Genomic DNA, 19,384 nt, shown 5'->3' with positions numbered 1-19,384 from the left:
ATTCAAGACCAGCTTAGCCAACATGGTGAAACCCAGTCTCTACTAAAGATACAAAAACTTAACCGGGCATGGTGGCAGACACCTGTAATCCCAGTTACTTGGGAGGCTGAGGCAGGAGAATAGATTGAACCCAGAAGGGGAGGTTATAGTGAGATGACATTACACCACTATACTCCAGCCTGGGTGACAGAATGAGACTTTCTCTAAAAAAAAATAATAGAACAGTAGTTATAAGATGTTCTTCATACATTCACACAACAAATATTTATTGAACTTTACTACATAGTATTCCTACTACTGTAAAAATATCAGTAAAAGAAGATATTGCCTTTGCCCTTGGACAGGTCATAGTCCAGGAAGTGAGACCTGCAAACAAGTATAATAAAATATGCTACAAAAAGCTGTAAAACAATCAAAGATAATACACAATGGGAAGATAGATAAAGAAGTAAAATTCTTCTGCCAGGAGGAAGGGAAAACAGGGTTCAGGGAATACTTCAGAGAGTTGATGCCAACTCTCTGATGTTGGGCCTTGTGACATATTAACAACTTCCTCCTCCTCCTCCTCCTCCTCCTCCTCATCTTCTTCTTTTTAATTGACTTTTATTTTTTACAGAGGTTTTATGTCAACAGGAAAAGTAAGTGGGAAACTTCCCACATACCATCTATCCCCACACAGGCACAGCCTCCCCAAGTGTCAACATCCCATACTAGAGTGGTACATTTGTTACAATTGACGAACGTACAATTACACATCACTATTACCCAAAGTCCATAGTTTACATTAACAGTCACTCTTGATGTTGCACATTCTCTGGGTTTTGATAAATGTATAATGACATGTGTCCACTATTGTAATCTCATATAGAATAGTTCACTGCCCTAAAAATCCTCTGTGCTCTTTTTTCATCCCTCCCTCTCCACTAGCCCCTGACAACCATTGCCCTTTTTATTGCCTTCATAGTTTTGCCCATTTTCGAATGTCATACAGTTAGAATCATACAGCCTTTTCAGATTGTGTTCTTTCACTTAATAATACACATTTAGGTTTCCTCCTTTTTTGTGTTTTGCCAGTTTATTTCTTTTCAATGGCATATGATGTTCCATTTTTGGATATACAAAAAAAGTTTACTTACCTACTGAAAGACATTTCTGTTGCTTCTAATTTGGACAATTATGAATAAAGCTGCTATGCAAACTTTCTTTTTAAAAAAGTTTTTATTGAAACATAATTTATTTACTATACAATCCACTCACCGAAAGTATACCACTCAACAGCTTTGAGCATATTCACAGTGTTGTGCATGCATCACCACAATCAATTTTAGAACATTTTCATTACCCCAAAAAGAAACTCTGCTTCACTTAGCCTTCACTCTTCAATATTTGCATTCCTCCCTATGTTACCAGTAATCTACTTTCTATCTCTATCTATTTTTCATTTCTAGACATTTCAACTAAATGGAATCATATAATATGTGGATTTTTGTGTCTGGCTTCTCACCGTGATGTTTTCAAAGTCCATTCATGTTGTAGCACGTATTAATACTTCATTTCTTTTTATGGACAAATGACACCCCATTGTATGGATATATCACATTTTGTTTATCCATTGATTTAGTTGGTGAACGTTTAAATTGTTTTCACTTTGGGGCTATAATGTTGCTGATACAGGAGTTAAGAAGAAATTACCTAGACAGATAATAAGGGTATGGGAGTCCTCAGTAAATCTTTTCTTTTTAAAGAGAAGCAGCCCCAAATCATTTTCTAACAAGGAGCAGCCTGTAAATTCAAGCTACAGACATAGACAAGCAAGCTGGGAGCTTGCACAGATGAATGCTGGCAGGAACTAGGGGACTAGATATGTTCAAGATGGTGGCTCCATCTTCTTTTCTCTGTCAGCCACATGTACAGTAAGGAGCAGACAAGATGGCACCGATCAACTGGAAAGCCCATTTGCATAATAAGATTAGGTTGGGGCAACCAGCCTTGCTCGTACACTATGTAAACATCATACCTGATTGAACCAATCTGTGAGCCCTGTGGAAGTCAGACACTGCCTCCTCAAACCTGACTATAAAATTTGGTGCATTCGCTGCCAGCCAGTCTTTTCCACTTGGAGACTCTTCTTGGTCTATAGAGAGAACTGTTTCTCTTTCTCTTATCTTCTGCCTATTAAACCTCTGCTCCTAAACTCCTCATGTGTGTCTGTGTTCTAAATTTTCCTGACACATGATGATGAATGCCAGGGCATATACCCCAGATAATGTAGCCCCTTCAAACTGGGGGCTCATGTCTGATACCAAGGTACAACCTTCATCGACATGGTGAGTAGAGGAGCAGACTCCAACTCTGTCCTTTCATTTCAAGGCTCTTGACCTTCATTTTAGAACCAAATCAAACCAAATACTGGGCCCCCTTCAGCCATTTTAAAACAGTTAGCATGGCTGCCAGCCTTACAGGATTTAGCGGACAGGCTTACAGAGAAGAACACGGAGAATCCCCCCAGCATCCACGGGTGACTGATTCTCCACCTCCACAAGTTCTTCACCCTGAGCTTCATCCCAATTTTGTGCTTCTTAAAGCCTTCAAGAAATCTGAATTATTTCTGCAATCCCAAGCTTCAGACACTGCAGGGTCAGTAGCATAAGCATGGACAGGTAAACAGAAGGATGGTTGACTGAGCGAGCTGTAGTGGACATCTATTTTGATTTGTTTTGTTTTGCTTTTGTTTTGACACCAAGCATTCACAAATTTTTCTGGAAAACCTACCTGAAGTGACCTCTAGAAAGCTCACCTCATTTATTAGTCCCAGTCTGTATAAATGGAGTAGCCTTCTCTTCAGACCTCTAATATTTTAAGGGTGTATATGTGCACACTCTTAGCCATAAGGAGCATTCTGTAAAGATTCATAATGAGCCTCCAAATATCTCTAACCCTCATGCATAGTCAAGGACTCGCCTCTGGATCATGAGCTGCAGGTGTTCTAGACAATATCTGTTATATTCCACTAAGCTCATGAAGATCATAAGTGACACGTCCATCCTGATAGGTGCACCATATACACTAAGGGAAGATCTTGCATGTTGCCATCAACATGGCTAGAAAGAAGGCACAAAGATCACCTTCTCTAAAGAGAGGGATGCCGTGTTAACAACAGCCCTGCAGATACTGTTTTAGTCCTGAAACAACAGCCCCATGGACACTTCTGCCAAAATGGCATCTGTCAGCTTAGCAGTGCCCTGGTAAACCTCAAGGGGGTAGTGCCTAGATCCAGATTGACAAAGGGTCCTGATATGGGCATTATGGGACATAAACCTTTTTCCACTAGCATGACCATCCTTTCCTAGCTTCACTTTTTTCTTACTTTCTCATTCATTATAAGACATCTTTTCCTTACTCTCAGCTATATTTTACCCTAGGAGGTAGGTGGTTGTCTGGTCAACATTCCTACCACTGATAGCTAGGTGATCTTTTTGCTCTGTGAAAATTTCATCAACCCAGGCAGCATGGACAAATACACAGGGAAGGGAACTACTTCCCCAAGTGACTTATTAGTAGAAAGACCTCAACGTTGAGGTCAAAATGTGCTTCCCTAAATCATGAGGATGCCCTGCTTTTCAAACTCTTAAGCAGCATCCACAGTGTTCCTGACACCCTACCCCAACCAGCAATACCCCAAACACTACCACCAACTTACATGATGCTGTGGTCAGTGACGTTTTTTAAACAGTGATTAAACCCCTATTTCTGAAAAACATACCTGTCTTTGACCCTCTCTTCTGATATGCAAGGCCTGCCTTCCTACTGCTCTAAAGGACATGAAGCAGTGAATGGGGAGGAAGGTGCAGGCTGCCATACGGTATCAGTAAATCTCAAGCAAAGAGGTAGAAAAGAGCTCATCTCCTCAGACTTCATCAGGGAGAAAATGGACTTTTGGAGGCACGTGATACTCATTCCTCCACAAGAGCTCCAGAGGATTGGTCACCTTTTAAAAGTCAAATGAGGGAGTCAGTAAGAGCTGAACTAATGCCTACCTTTCCCTAACCACAAGCTTCGGTTGCCCAAAACCTATACCTCATAACACAACACACAGAAAAGACACCAATCTTATTAGAACATTTATTAGGGAGAGTCAAGGTTCTCAACAAGCAGTGAATGATTTTGTGGGGGAAAATTTTCCTCCCTGGAAATGCTTCAGAAGCATTTTCTGTCCAGTTGGTAAAGGCACATCACTGAACACAGTGCTTTTAGCACTGGTTGGGACAGCTGGACACACCAGGGTGACATGACACCAACAAGTGGGGTTTGAATGTGGCATAGGCTTCCTGTGGGGCATGGATGGGGGATGGCTTTGACACAATATCTTCCCCTTAAATGCCTCAACTTTCTCGGGCTGTCTGTACTTGTCTATGATCTGTTTAATCATTATAGGATTATTCTGGCCAACAAAGATAGCTTGTTGGCTGCAAGATTTGGTACATGTCACTTTGCAGGAGGCAGCTGTGCAGTTGTGGGGATAGCCCTGGATAGGCTCTGCTCTGCCCTCCACATCTGGCCCGTGCTTAGCTTTCCCAAGTTCTACTGGGGAGGCAAGGGGCTCTTGGGGACATGTGACATCTATCCCAGGCCTATGCCACAGCTTCTAGGAACTCCCCAGTGTCTTTCCTAATTTTCTGAGCTTCAGTAGTCCCAGTAAAAGCAGCTCTACTTGTAACTCGACCTCTATTCTGCACAGATGATGACAGGGAGCTATCCTTTGCCTGGGAACTTTCTTGATCTTCATATGTTATGCTGGGTTTATTAAACCACTGCAAAAAGGTCTTCATCCACTTTCTGAAAAGGTTTTCAGGAGGAGGCTGTGTTTTCAAGGTTGGGGAAGATTTGCTCCCAAGCAACTCCCTTGATGTCTTGTTATGAATAGCGTGGCTCTTTCTCCTGAGTTGGTATAGTTGGGATGTCCTGAACCCTGCATCCCCTCCACCAACCTCTCCTCCCTTGGGTCTTAGAGGGCTCACTCTCTTTGTAACTGGTGAAAAATTCTTTACTTGGCATTTCTGTAAGACATGGGTAGGGACACTGGGCTCCTGCTGCTGTGCCGCACAGATCCCTCTGTCCTCCAAGTGGACATGCAGCACCTGGGAAGTTTCTGTGTCCCGACTTGAAATGCCCTGGGGATGAGTCAGTAAGTCCTTGGAACTCAAGTTATCTAAGGCAAGAGACATGTCAGTGAAATGACTCTGAAGTTGGCTATCCTTCCTCTGGACCAACTTTAACTGACTCAGCATCTGATTTTTAAGATATGACGATTTAGGATCTTGGGGAACTGATACTCTTGGTGGGAAAATTTCAGTTTCATGAGATGTGCTTGCTTTTACATTTGTCTCTTAGCAGCTTCCTGACTTGCTGGATGTCAAGTTGTTCCTATTTTGTGATTGAAGAGCACAGATCTCCTCTTCCTTGAACATCTCCTTCGACCCATTGGTGACAGGAAAGGTCTTTCTACTGCCCTGAAGCCTGTTAACATTACTGGCACTCTCTCTCTTATCCCTTGACTCACGGCCAACTCCAGCTTGCATTATGGGCAGCTCTGTGCTGCATCTACTGGCCAGTATAGTCTGTTTCTGACTGACTTCGTCTATGATGCTGTGTGCGGGGGGCAGAAAAGTCTGTCCGCCATCCTCAGTTGTTGGGACACTTTCTGTAAGATCATTGTCAGTATCAGCGAATTCTCTTCTCAGGGTCTCCTGCTTTTCTTGATCAATAGGTGAGGAGACCAGTTGAGGATGACCCAGGGTGGAGAATGAGCTGGTTGTTTCTAACTTTTCTCCTTGAAAATCTGTAGTACCTTTTCTAAGGGGCATGGAGGCCCCATCTTTGGAATCTGTCTCTATAAGGTCATGATCAGCATCAGTAAATTGTTTTCCTAGAGTCTCCGGTTTTTCTTTGCCAACAGGTGAGGTGACATGATGAGGATTATCGAGGACAGGGACTGAGCTTGTTGTTCCGAACTTTCCTCCTTGGAAAGTGCTTTGTCTATTAGAGTTAGAGACCCCATCTTTGGTATCTCCCCGAGAAATGAAGGTGGCTGAGGAGGGAAAATTGAAATGGGAAAAGGAATTGGAAAGGTCCTTTTTCAATTTGAAGATTTCTATGTATTCCAGGACCTTGTGGGGAATGCCCCACAGCATCTTCCTATGGGAAGATTTAATATGAGTTTCAAACGTCTTTTGTTTGTTGGAGCTAAGGAAAGAAATCTCCTGGGAAGTATCAACGCCGTGGTCCTCACTCACCAATGCTGCCAAATTTCGATGTTTTATTTGGCTGTGGGATTCCTCAGCAAGAGACATTGTCTGCTTGACTGAATGCCATGAACTATGCACAGTCCCAGGCATTCGACCCTCATTGATTTCCTCAAATTTCTTGCTCAAATGTACTGTCAGGGCATTTTCAAGTTGTTTCTGACCTAAGCTCTCCCCACACACTTTCCTGCACTTTCTGCAACACGTTACACTCCAGAAGATTAATTTCAGATGGTGTAAGAGACCGTGCCTCATTCTGGGGTCTATGAAAACACACTCCACAGATCCTAATCAGGAATGGAGGACTAGGTAGTAGGGCTGGGAGTAGAGATTGATGTTGATTGTGGGACTGGACCTGAGTGAGATGTGGGGACTGACCTCGGGGCAGGGTTTGAGGCAAGGGCAGAGCTTGGGTATTAGGCAAGGACAGAGGTTGGGGAGGGGGAAGTACTGGAAATTTATGGAATATAGATGTATTTGTAATGCCATTGAAGATTACAAACATGGAGGAATGGCCATGTTTGACAAGAACAGTAGGGTGAAGAGACTCGCTGTGCAGAGATGGGAGACCCCAGAAGAGCTGCACATATTTTTGTTCTAAATGGTCTTCAAAGCACTTAGAGTATGGGGGCTGCTGATGGATGTGCTGCACCTCTAGTTTGCCTTTACTAGCCCAAAAAGTAAGGGAGGCTGCCAAGTCATGCTTATCAGCAAGTGAGGCTAACATTTTCCATGAAGACTTTAGCTGGTAGTTTGGCCTAAGTTGTGTTGGGAAAGATCCTGCTTTGTTTTCATTTTCTTTCCACATCAGGAAATCACACCTTTTTTTGACTGTCTCTCCAAGAGTGCCAGAATGTCATGACTGACAAAGGAGATGTTAACAGGCTGTATGACGTTGGCCACAGAGTGCCACCCTAAAGAGGCCTCAGAAGAATGAAGGGTAAGAAGCTCCTCCATGAAATCAGATGGCACAAAATTGGAGGAAAAAGAGCCCTTGGCATGAGGATGCCACCAGGAGAATTCTGAAGATGCAGGGCATGAATGGTCAATGCCTTTGATTGTTGGGGCATAGGTGGATGTCCCACCAGAGCCACCTAGAGATAACATCTCCAGAAAAGGCTTCAAGATGGTGAGTCTTGATTTCAACGAAGTCACAGTGCAGTCTTCCGATGGTAAAGCAGATGGGATTGGTGGTTTGTGATGATGAGCACGCGAATCAGTGGGATTCATGGCCTGGGAAATATCTTGGCATATGGTGGAGTCAAGTGAAAAGGTGGGGTTCAGAGACATACTGGCCACAGGATAGAGATTGGGCTCCGCTCTCTGAATTTGATGTTGTGGGAGAAGGGGAAAGGGACGCTCTTCGGGTGGGGAATGGTCTACGGGGAACTTGGAATCCAGGGGAGAAACAGGCTATGGTGGCAGAGGGTCCCTCAGTGGTGAGGGTGAAAACAAGTTAGCTAAGGAGGTGATCAAGTCAGGTGAGAGAATTAACTGGGGCAGTGGAGAAGGCTTAGGCCGAGGGGACAGTATTACATCTTCTGGAGGGGTTGCTGAGGGGGTGGAAGAGAGAGTGAACGATGACTCAGTTGCAGAAGCTGCAGAAGTCAAAGGAGACACAGAAGGAGCAGCATCTTTCAGGGACTCCCAAGACAGCAGTCGCTGGATATCAGCAGTTGCTCTGTTACACACCTGACAGACAGGGTCTGGGCATAACAGTCGACGAAAGCGGGTGGTATCATGATGCTGGCCCAGGGGACCGCAGGAAACAGGAGGTCCAAAGCTGCAGCCAGAACCAGAACAAGGAAAGGAGGGTCTATTATCCTGGCAGGGGTGGGGCCCCCTGAATCCTGCTGCCCACTTCACATTGCCCCCCTCCCATGACCTTACCATATATGAGGTCATATGACCTCACTATAGCCTCTCCACAAGCATTCATTCACATACCCGTTCCTATGGCTACCCACTCCCAAAACTACAGCAGGCTACAAGGAATCCCTGAAATGAGTAAAACATGCTAAAAATAAAAAATAAAATAAAAAAATAAAATAAAAAGAGGGGGTGGGAACAGGACAGAAGGAGAGTGATTAATCACCTTTTCAGAATAGAAAGTAGCTTCCTTTCCTCTTCTACTTCCCTCTGGAAACTTTTGCCGTCTGGGAAAACAGAACAATATATTATATGCAATGAACGTAGAGGCACAGGAATCATACAGAAGTCACTCTGTGGAAGACCCTTGGGATATTAAACTCTGATAGCCCCAAGAATCAGTAGGAAAAGGCAAATAGTTATTGATAATATTCACAAGTTCTCATCTGTATTTGGCATCATTAGTAAAGTCCTTTCATATACATTACCCCATGTGATGCTCAAAACCACCACATGAAACACAGACATCAGTGGTTACCTCCAGGAGGAATCTGAGCATCAAGTAAGATAAGTACTTTTGCAAAGTTGTGAGACAGAAACTGTGTCTCCAAGCCAACCAGTAGTCCTTCCTCAATATCGCAGTTGGCCACCAATTGGGTAACACCCATTACTCAGGTCCATCACTCCATCATGCTCATGAATGGGCAGAGCAGGGACTATGAGTAGTGTCTCGTGTCTGATTGCTTTCCCATGAGCCTGTCTTCTGAGGGCGTTTTCTGAAACTATCTAGTAACTGACATTCTAAGAAATCATGGGACTGACTCCTCATGAAAGAGACAGGAAGGGTCACCCTGAAGCTCAGATAGAGCAGCCTGGCATTACCTTTTAATGTTCCACCTTTCCTTCTCCTCCTGGGTCTGCCCTGATGCTGAGAACAAAAGAAAGATAATGACAGACTGGGACACACTTCTCTCACACTCTATGAAGCTCATTCATTTATTTATTCATTATACAAGAATTATATGACACTATAATTAATAGAAATATGATCCTGTTGTCAATATTTGAAGGTGATAAAATATTTCCTGTTTTTCCGTCTCTGAAAAGCTGAAAGAGGATTTCTTCTGTGAGAGCCACACTTGATGTGCTGAGTTAGAAGTCCTCATCCAGGCCACAGTCTCAGAGTCCAACAGTCACATCTGTGCTCCCTCACAGGACAAGTGTCCCAGAGACAGAGCTCTGGCCCCAGCCTCTGCTCAGAGACTCTCAGCATTACTTCCCTGTCAGCCCAACATGAAGGAAGGCTTTGTTGAATGACAGGTGACATGGGAATGTGACTCATGATCAAATTTCAGCAGAGACTGTTCTTCAGAGAGCCCATACTCTCTAAATAATCCCATCTGGGACCACAGAATTACTGTGTTTAGGATTTTATCCTGGAACTCTCCACCACAGCCAGATAGGTAGTCTATGAGCTACAGATGGAAACCTTAGTCCACCTGAACCAATAAGTCTGCCCAATCTCTTCCACAGAAGAGTGAAGCTCTATCCTCTCTTCAGACTTCCCATGTAAGACATGTCCCTGAACCAACCAGACTTATTTAGAAGTGTGGGAATAGGATTGGGAAAAAACAACAGGGCATCTCTCTTGGGTGTTCACCCACAGTTCCTTACCTTTTGGATGTCATTATTTTTTTCACTGGGTGACGAATGCAGGATCAATACCACATAGAACAAGTACAGTATAAACAACCCCAACCCACTCAAGCAGATGAAGTTGGGGTCAATATCCAAGTAATGTGAGTCAGGGCTCAACCCTGTCTCAATATAGCTGTTCAGAAAACAGAGGATATTCTCCATGGTCTGAATAGCTCGGCTGCCTGAAGCAACTGAGCACTGAGGGTGCCCAGGCTTAACTATAAACCCAGGCCTGCATCACAGAGCATGGAAGAGTCACAGAGGGTTTCTGAGGGTGGAGGGAGCAACAAAAGGGGGGTGTGTCCACAGCCCCAACCCCACCAGCACAGCCGACTCTCCTGGGCTCTCTGGGTCCCTTTGCCCTATCCTGCCACTCCATTTCCCAAGTCCATCCTTTTTCATGTCATATATTTATCTTAGGGGAATTTTCAGTTTGTTCCAACAGTAAACCAGGCATTACCCAAGTCTTGCTTTACTGTTTGGAGCCCTTAACTTGGACCCCACCAAGTACACTCCCTTGAAAGCCTGAAATACTGCCTGGAATATTTGTTGTACCCAGGCTTTGCTACTCTCAGGATCACATATGTCCTCAAATCCATCTTATCTACACAATATTTTTGCCTTACATAAATGCAGATATAAAACTTAAATTTGCTTTATATTTATTTTGTTTGGTGAATGTTGAACATTACTTTTTTTTTTTAAGTCAGTTTTTACAATTTCCAATCAGAGGGACTGTCTCAAATGATTAAGACTAATGTTAGCAAGCCGGGCGCGGTGGCTCAAGCCTGTAATCCCAGCACTTTGGGAGGCCGAGACGGGCGGTTCATGAGGTCAGGAGATCGAGACCATCCTGGCTAACCCGGTGAAACCCCGTCTCTACTAAAAAATACAAAAAAAAAACTAGCCAGGCGAGGTGGCGGGCGCCTGTAGTCCCAGCTGCTCGGGAGGCTGAGGCAGGAGAATGGCGTAAACCCGGGAGGCAGAGCTTGCAGTGAGCTGAGATCCGGCCACTGCACTCCAGCCTAGGCGACAGTACCAGACTCCGTCTCAAAAAAAAAAAAAAAAAAAAAAAAAAGACTAATGTTAGCAGGGAAAAGAAGCTCACAGCCCCATTTGGTTTTTGAGAAAAGAAGTTTTTTATTGTAAATTAACCAACAAGGAGACAGGAGTCCAGCTCAAATATGTCCCCTTTGCTGGCTTTCATGTGGTCATTTTATTAGAAGAGGTTTAGGGGGTGGCCTCTGGAATTAATAGTTGATTGGTGGAAGGAAAGAGGAGGTCTGAAAGTCCTCGGCATGCACAGTTTAGTTTAACGCTCCTTCATGTATAACATGTGCACTTTTGTGGGGAGTTGGTTGAAACGTGGCAGAAATTTGGGCTGTGATGTCAGCCAGCTTGTTCTGTGCAAACTCCAGTTGGCCTTAATAGTTTTAATCCGTTTTAGCCAATTTTTAAATCTCAGAAGCAGGGAGAGTTCTGACATTTTAGCAAGTTATTGTTGTTTTTGTTGTTTAATCGGCTATCCTGTAAACTGATTAATTTTATTAGTCATTGGTTTCTTCAACTCTCAGGGGCATGGTTTCACTAATAATTCATCACTTAACATCTACAAAATGAAAATAAGTGTACAATAAATGTATATAATTAAAATTTCAAGGGATCTTAGGTGTAAATTTATAGAACTTTTTTTTTCTGAAGTTAGTGAAGGTTAAACTGTTCAAGCACTTTTGGAACATACTCTGTACACAGACACACATACTCCTTGACATAAAGGAAGAAGCTGATGGAAAATTATTATAAGTAGGGAGTTCATTTGGGTCAAGCTTGAGGATTGCAACCTGGGAACACAGATGTAAGTCGACCTAAATATACACTCCAATTAGCAGCAGTTACAAGTGGGTTTTTAAGTCAAAAAGGGGACAAGGAGTGAGCTGATACAAAGTTGTAATCAGGAATTCTCATTGGTTTACAGAAGTGACATAGATTAATGATTGGGTATACACTGTTAAGCTATAGGGTGTGGGTTGTAGTGTCAGATGTGGCATTACTGGGTTACTATATAGCTCCATGTGGCAATAGCAAGCAGTTTCAAGAGATGAATACATAGCTCAAGGAGGAGGTACGGCTGTGATTTCTGTCTCATTTTAGTGTCTCTCTAGGCCTGATAACTTAAAAGGACTCACAGTCCTCAGATAAAATTCTTTTCTTTACAAACACATCCACACACTCATCCTGTGACAAATCAATCAATATATCCAAAACCAGAATCAATTAGTTCCTCCATTTATTTCAGTCTCTTATTTGTCATTTTGAACCCACGTTTTCTAACTACCTCAAATGCAGCCAGTCCCAACCCTCTACATCAATTTGGTAACAAGTATGCAACTCCTTAAAGCAGGGATAGGTTACAGTGCCCTAAGCTATTGTATCTAAGAGACCAAAACAGATGCCCCTTTATCTACAAAGACAGACCCTAAGGTTAAGGAAACAAAGTTACCTATGAGTCAAGGGTTCAGGGCCCAGATGGCATGGCAAATTTCCTAACTTTCTATAACTGAACTCCCTCTAACCAAACCATCTATCAGCTCTGATTGGACAGAGGACCGGCCTTACGTTCTTTTCTGATAAGTTACTAATATTACAGATTTCCAGTTTCTGCCAACTTACAGAGGCGGCACACAAACCACCTGTGTCCTGTAGTTCATCTTATGATGTAAAGGGCCAAATTCTGCCTCATTTTAGTGCTAAACCCCCACTCCAAAGTGAACATGGGATGTATGTTACATACGTTTATTCATTATGGTGTGCTCGGCACCTGCATAAATATGTATAGCTTTTCCCACAAACTTGTTGAATATGTATGAATATGAATATAAAACCCAACCTGTCCTTCCCCTATTCCAACAGAGAGCACCTTCAGTCCACACTGGATGCTTTCCCTTCCTGGCTTGCAAACTGATGAGAGCAATGAGGCTCTCCTTTCTACTATTTAGCCATCTTGGTGGTCTTTTGGATGATACTACTGATGCCATCAGCCTTTGGTAGCAGAGTGGGACCCAGGCGTGTCAAAGCCTTAGAGCAGAATGGAGTCTTAGGCAACCTCACCTGATTACACTGTGGGCCATGTAAATGTGATCTTTTCCTGAGTGCCTTGGCATCCAAAAAAACTTGAGAACATCTGCTCTATATTCTATATAATCACTTCTGCAAATGTCCAAATACCAACTGCTTGTCATACTTTATTCAGGTGACTCTTGTCAGGTTTAAATGATCCCAATATCCCCCACCCCTGACCTGTCTTCCTACACATTCTTTTCTAAACTCTTTATCATGACAGCTGTCCTCTGAACTGCTCTTAACTTCTCATGTCTTTCTTAAACTATTGTTAAAGCAAACAAATATGGCCTGAGAAGGACTCCATACTTGTATATTTGAGTCCTTGCAGATGAACTGTAACCTAGCCTAATAGTTAGACAAATTGAAAACCTAACTCAATAGTATGGACCTGTAACAATAGCTGAGTGTTGGCCAATCCCAGCGGCCCTACTTCAACCACTCATAGACTGCTGAATGTTCAAACTGTGTTCAAATAAGGCAAAGGCCAAGTTGTAATCAATCTCACTCTTTCTGTACCGCACTTCTGATTCATGTACGTCATTTTGCCTTTTTGGTCCATAAATTGGTTCTAACCATGAGGCACCCGTGGAGTCTCTGTGAATCTGCTGTGATTCTGGGGGCTAACCAATTCACAAATCTTTCATGCTCAGTTAAACTCCTTTAAACTTAATTTCTCTGAAGTTTCTTTTAATACTGTAAAGCTCCTTATTAGACAACCATGGGGCACCACTGTTACCCATGGGCCACCAGTGTTACTGATCTCTTTGGAAAGGTTAAGAGAGCCTTCAACTCAGGCCAGGTCTCCTTTCATTTATGCAGGAGCAGGTAACCTGCCTTGAGGATAAAATCTGCCAAGAGATGCCCCTTCCTCCTCTCTTTGATATGCAGCCTCAGCCAAGTTTTCATCTAATAAATATTTACTGCTGGAAACTAAGAGACACAAGCATCTGTAAGCCACGGGCTCTACCCTTCACCTCAAGTGCCTATTTTATCAATGAATGAAACCGAAGCCCAGAGAGGGTAAGTGACTTCTCTAAATCAGACAGCAGTAAATATCAGAGCCCTAATGAATAAATTCTCTACATTCATAATGCTTCTACTTTACATAATATTAATATGCAATTTCTTAAAGTAAAAAGTATGCCCTAATATTAAAATTAAAGTAGCTGTATGGTTAAGAATATTCACTTTGAGCTGGGCGCAGTGGCTCACGCCTGTAATCCCAACACTTTGGGAGGCCAAGGCAGGTGGATCACGAAGTCAAGAGATCAAGACCGCGGTGAAACCCCGTCTCTACTAAAAATACAAAAAAATTAGCCGGGCGTGGTGGCGGGCACCTGTAGTCCCAGCTACTCAGGAGGCTGAGGCAGGAAAATGGTGTGAACACTGGAGGCGGAGCTTGCAGTGAGCCGAGATCTCTCCACTGCACTCCAGTCTGGGTGACAGAGCAAGACTCCATCTCAAAAAAAAAGAATATTGACTTTGTCCGTTAAATACTGACAAATTTAGGAAGTAACGAAAAGCTATTTTTGGTACTCTATCACACCTTAGATAACTTTTCCTTTCCACTCTTAGCATCAACGTCTTCATAGTTTTTTTTCCTAACCCCCTCTCAAAACCTCTTTTCAAGAACTATATTACATATGACTCCCAGTAATGTATAAAATAATAGTTTAAAATGTCATCCCTCCCAGGAAAACATTTCACCCATTCTACATATATTTACCTCCATGCCCTATAATAAACTTACCAAAGCATTTTAGGCAGCCTTTGGGAGGTGGCAGAGGTGGCTTCTGATAGGATGAGACTGTCTCACCATTGACCCCATGACATCTTCCCAATTTACCTATATCACCACCCCGAAGTCTGCTCTTGGATTTCACACTGCACTTGGTTTTATTATCTCCAAGGAGGCATCTTTTCCAAAAGCTCTTAGAGTAATATGATACCACCTGAGGGTGCTCAGTATAGATAAACTATTCGTTTAGGACTTTCATATGTTCCCAGTTTCCTAGGAAGTTTCCTCAATGCTCACGCCCGCACATCCTGACCACTGTCCCTGGGATAAGTCACTTGGAGGCAGCTGTTCTCGGGATCCCCAAAAGCCTGAAGCAGAACAGGTTCTGAGGCAAAATCCTCTATAATTATATTTTAAAACAATAGTTTTATCCCAGTTCCTTGGGAGACCAAGGCAAGTGGATCACCTGAAGTCAGGAGTTCAAGACCAGCTTGGCCAACATGGTGAAACCCAGTTTCTATTAAAGATACAAAAACTTAACCGGGCATGGTGGCAGACACCTGTAATCCCAGTTACTTGGGAGGCTGGGGCAGGAGAATAGATTGAATCCAGAAGGGGAGGTTATAGTGAGATGAGATAACACCACTATATACCAGCCTGGGCAACAGAGTGAGACTCTGTCTAAAAAAAAATAAAAATAATACAACAGTAGTTATAAGATGTTCTTCATACATTCACACAACAAATATTTATTGAACTTTACTACATAGTATTCCTACTACTGTAAAAATATCAGTAAAAGAAGATATTGCCTCTGCCCTTGGACAGGTCATAGTCCAGGAAGTGAGACCTGCAAACAAATATAATAAAATATGCTACAAAAAGCTGTAGAACAAGCAAAGATAATACACAATGGGAAGATAGATAAAGAAGTAAAATTCTTCTGCCAGGAGGAAGGGAAAGCAGAGTTCAGGGAATACTTCAGAGAGTTGATGCCAACTCTCTGATGTTGGGCCTTGTGAGATATTAACAACCTCCTCCTCCTCCTCATCTTCTTCTTTTTAATTGACTTTTATTTTTTACAGAGGTTTTATGTCAACAGGAAAAGTAAGTGGGAAACTTCCTACATACCGTCTATCCCCACACAGGCACAACCTCCCCAACTGTCAACATCCCATACTAGAGTGGTACATTTGTTACAATTGATGAACGTACAATTACACATCACTATTACCCAAAGTCCATAGTTTACATTAACAGTCACTCTTGATGTTGCACATTCTGTGGGTTTTGACAAATGTATAATGACACATATCCACCATTGTACTATCATATAGAATAGTTCACTGCCCTAAAAATCCTCTGTGCTCTTTTTTCATCCCTCCCTCCTCACTAGCCCCTGACAACCATTGCCGTTTTTACTGCCTTCATAGTTTTGCCCATTTTCGAATGTCATACAGTTAGAATCATACAGCCTTTTCAGATTGTGTTCTTTCACTTAATAATACACATTTAGGTTTCTTCCTTTTTTGTGTTTTGCCAGTTTATTTCTTTTCAATGGCATATGATGTTCCATTTTTGGATATACAAAAAAAGTTTACCTACTGAAAGACATTTCTGTTGCTTCTAATTTGGACAATTATGAATAAAGCTGCTATACAAACTTTCTTTTTAAAAAAGTTTTTATTGAAACATAATTTGTTTACTATATAATTCACTCACCGAAAGTATACCACTCTACAGCTTTGAGCATATTCACAGTGTTGTGCATGCATCACCACAATCAATTTTAGAACATTTTCATCACCCCAGAAATAAACTGCTTCACTTAGCCTTCACCCTTCAATATTTGCATTCCTCCCTATGTTACCAGTAATCTACTCTCTGTCTCTATCTATTTTTCATTTCTAGATATTTCATCTAAATGGAATCATACAATATGTGGATTTTTGTGTCTGGCTTCTTACCGTGATGTTTTCAAGGTCCATTCATGTTGTAGCATGTATTAATACTTCATTTTTCTTTCTATGGACAAATGACACCCCATTGTATGGATATATCACATTTTGTTTATCCATTGATTTAGTTGGTGAACATTTGAATTGTTTTCACTTTGGGGCTATAATGTTGCTGATACAGGAGTTAAGAAGAAATTACCTAGGCAAATAATAAGGGTATGGGAGTCCTCAGTAAATCTTTTCTTTTTAAAGAAAAGCAGCCCCAAATCATTTTCTAACAAAGAGCAGCCTATAAATTCAAGCTACAGACATAGACAAGCAAGCTTGGAGCTTGCACAGATGAATGCTGGCAGGAACTAGGGGACTAGATATGTTCAAGATGGTGGCTCCATCTTCTTTTCTCTGTCAGCCACATGTACAGTAAGGAGCAGACAAGATGGCACCGATCAACTGGAAAGCCCATTTGCGTAATAAGATTAGGTTGGGTCAATCAGCCTTGCTCGTACACTATGTAAACATCATACCTGATTGAACCAATCTGTGAGCCCTGTGGAAATCAGACACTGCCTCCTCAAACCTGACTATAAAATTTGGTGCATTCGCTGCCAGCCAGTCTTTTCCACTTGGAGACTCTTACTGGTCTATAGAGAGAACTGTTTCTCTTTCTCTTATCTTCTGCCTATTAAACCTCTGCTCCTAAACTCCCCATGTGTGTCTGTGTTCTAAATTTTCCTGGCACAGGATGATGAACGCCAGGGCATATACCCCAGATAATGTAGCCCCTTCAAACTGGGGGCTCATGTCTGATACCAAGGTACAACCTTCATCGACATGGTGAGTAGAGGAGCAGACTCCAACTCTGTCCTTTCATTTCAAGGCTCTTGACCTTCATTTTAGAACCAAATCAAACCAAATACTGGGCCCCCTTCAGCCATTTTAAAACAATTAGCATAGCTTCCAGCCTTGCAAGACTTAGAGGATAGGCTTACAGAGAAGAACATGGAGAATCCCCCCAGCATCCACAGGTGACTGATTCTCCACCTCCACAAGTTCTTTGCCCTTGGTTTCATCCCAATTTTGTCCTTCTTAAAGTCTTCTTGAAATCTGAATTATTGCTGCAATCCCAAGCTTCAGACACTTCAGGGTCAGCAGCATAAGCATGGACAGGTACAGAGAAGGATGGTTGAGTGAGGGAACTGTAGTGGACATCCGTTTTGATTTGTTTTGTTTTGCTTATGTTTTGACACTAAGCATTCATAAATTTTTCTGGAAAACCTACTCAAGTGCCCTCTAGAAAACAAATCTCATTTTTGGCCAGGCACGGTGGCTCACGCCTGTACCCCAGGACTTTGGGAGGTCGAGGCAGGCAGATCACGAGGTCAGGAGATCCAGACCATCCTGGCTAACACGGTGAAACCCTGTCTCTACTAAAAATACAAAAAAATTAGCCGGGTGTGGTGGCGGGTGCCTGTAGTTCCATCTACTCGGGAGGCTGAGGCAGGAGAATGGTGTGAACCCAGAGGCGGAGCTTGCAGTGAGCCGAGATTGCACCACTGCACTCCAGCCTGGGTGATAGAGCGAGACTCCGACTCAAAAAAAAAAAAAGAAAAAAGATAATGTTTTAGTCCATAATGAACAGCCCCATGTACACTTCTGCCAAAATGGCATCTGTGAGCTCTGCAGCACCATGGTAATCCTCAAGGGGGTGGTGCCTAGGTCCAGATTGAGAAAGGGTCGTGATATGGGCATGAAGGGCATAAACCTTTTTGCACCAGCAGCCTCATCCTTTCCTAGTTTTTTTTCTTACTTTCTCATTCATTCTAAAGCATCTTTTCCTTACTCTCAGCTATACTTTACCTAGGTGGTTGCCCGATCAACATTCCTGCCACAGACACCTAGGTGATCTTTTTGCCCATTAAAAATGTCATCAATCCAGGCAGCCTGGAGATATACACAGTGAGGGGAACTACTTCCCAAAAGTGACTTTGTAGTAAAAAGATCTCAATATCGAGGTCAAAATATGCTTCCCCAAATCATGAGGATGCCCTGCTTGTCAAATTCTTAAGCAGCATTCACAGTGTTCCTGATACCCTACCCCAACCAGCAATACCCCAAACACTCCCACCAACTTGTATGACAACTTTTTAAAAATCGTGATTAAACCACTATTTCTGAAAATTTTACCTGTCCTTGACCCTCTCTTCAGATATGGAAGGCCTGTCTTCCTTATTGCTCTAAAAGAGATGAAGCAGTGAATAGGGAGGAAGGTGCAGGCTGCCATACAGTATCAGTAAGTCTCAAGCAAAGAGGTAGAAAAGAGCTCATCTCCTCAGACTTCATCAGGGAGAGAAGGGGCTTTTGGAGGCACATGATACTTATTCCTCCACAAGAGCTCCAAGGGATTGGTCACCTTTTAGAAGTCAAAGGAGGCCGGGTGCAGTGACTCACACCTGTAATCCCAGCACTTTGGGAGGCCGAGGCGGGCGGATCACGAGGTCAGGGTATTGAGACCATCCTGGCTAGCATGGTGAAACCCCGTCTCTACTAAAAATACAAAAAATTAGCCGGGCGTGGTGGCGGGCGCCTGTAGTCCCAGCTACTCAGGAGGCTGAGGCAGAAGAATGACATGAAGGAGGCGGAGCTTGCAATGAGTGGAAATTGTGCCACTGCACTCTAGCCTGGTGGACAAGCAAGACTCC

At 42.9% G+C, this 19,384-nt stretch overlaps 1 protein-coding gene and 1 long non-coding RNA gene across 5 annotated transcripts in view; one reads left to right on the top strand and one right to left on the bottom strand.

Annotated features, from left to right (window-relative positions):
- The window catches only part of LOC126936860 (uncharacterized), a 78,300-nt gene that overhangs the window by 38,569 nt on the left and 20,347 nt on the right, over positions 1-19,384 (top strand). For all 4 annotated transcript variants that reach the window (XR_007719596.1, XR_007719595.1, XR_007719598.1 and 1 more), the window contains exons 5-6: positions 7,147-7,431; positions 13,809-14,009. This is a non-coding gene — a long non-coding RNA (uncharacterized LOC126936860). The remainder of the gene's footprint in view (positions 1-7,146; positions 7,432-13,808; positions 14,010-19,384) is intronic.
- LOC126936857 (spermatogenesis-associated protein 31D1-like) lies at positions 4,109-7,147 on the bottom strand. The gene has a single exon (XM_050759654.1). The coding sequence runs from the start codon at positions 6,555-6,557 to the stop codon at positions 5,388-5,390; it is 1,170 nt and encodes a 389-aa protein (XP_050615611.1). The 5' UTR covers positions 6,558-7,147; the 3' UTR covers positions 4,109-5,387.

The sequence above is a fragment of the Macaca thibetana genome, chromosome 15 (genome assembly GCF_024542745.1).
Source record: "Macaca thibetana thibetana isolate TM-01 chromosome 15, ASM2454274v1, whole genome shotgun sequence".
NCBI classification, from domain to species: Eukaryota; Metazoa; Chordata; class Mammalia; order Primates; family Cercopithecidae; genus Macaca; species Macaca thibetana.
Note: the sequence above shows the minus strand (reverse complement) of the source record. Positions and strands in the feature narration are given on the sequence as shown.

Excerpts from the sequence above, each read along its gene's own strand:
- LOC126936857 (XM_050759654.1), bottom strand. The coding sequence starts at position 6,557 with ATGAGGCACGGTCTCTTACACCATCTGAAATTAATCTTCTGGAGTGTA.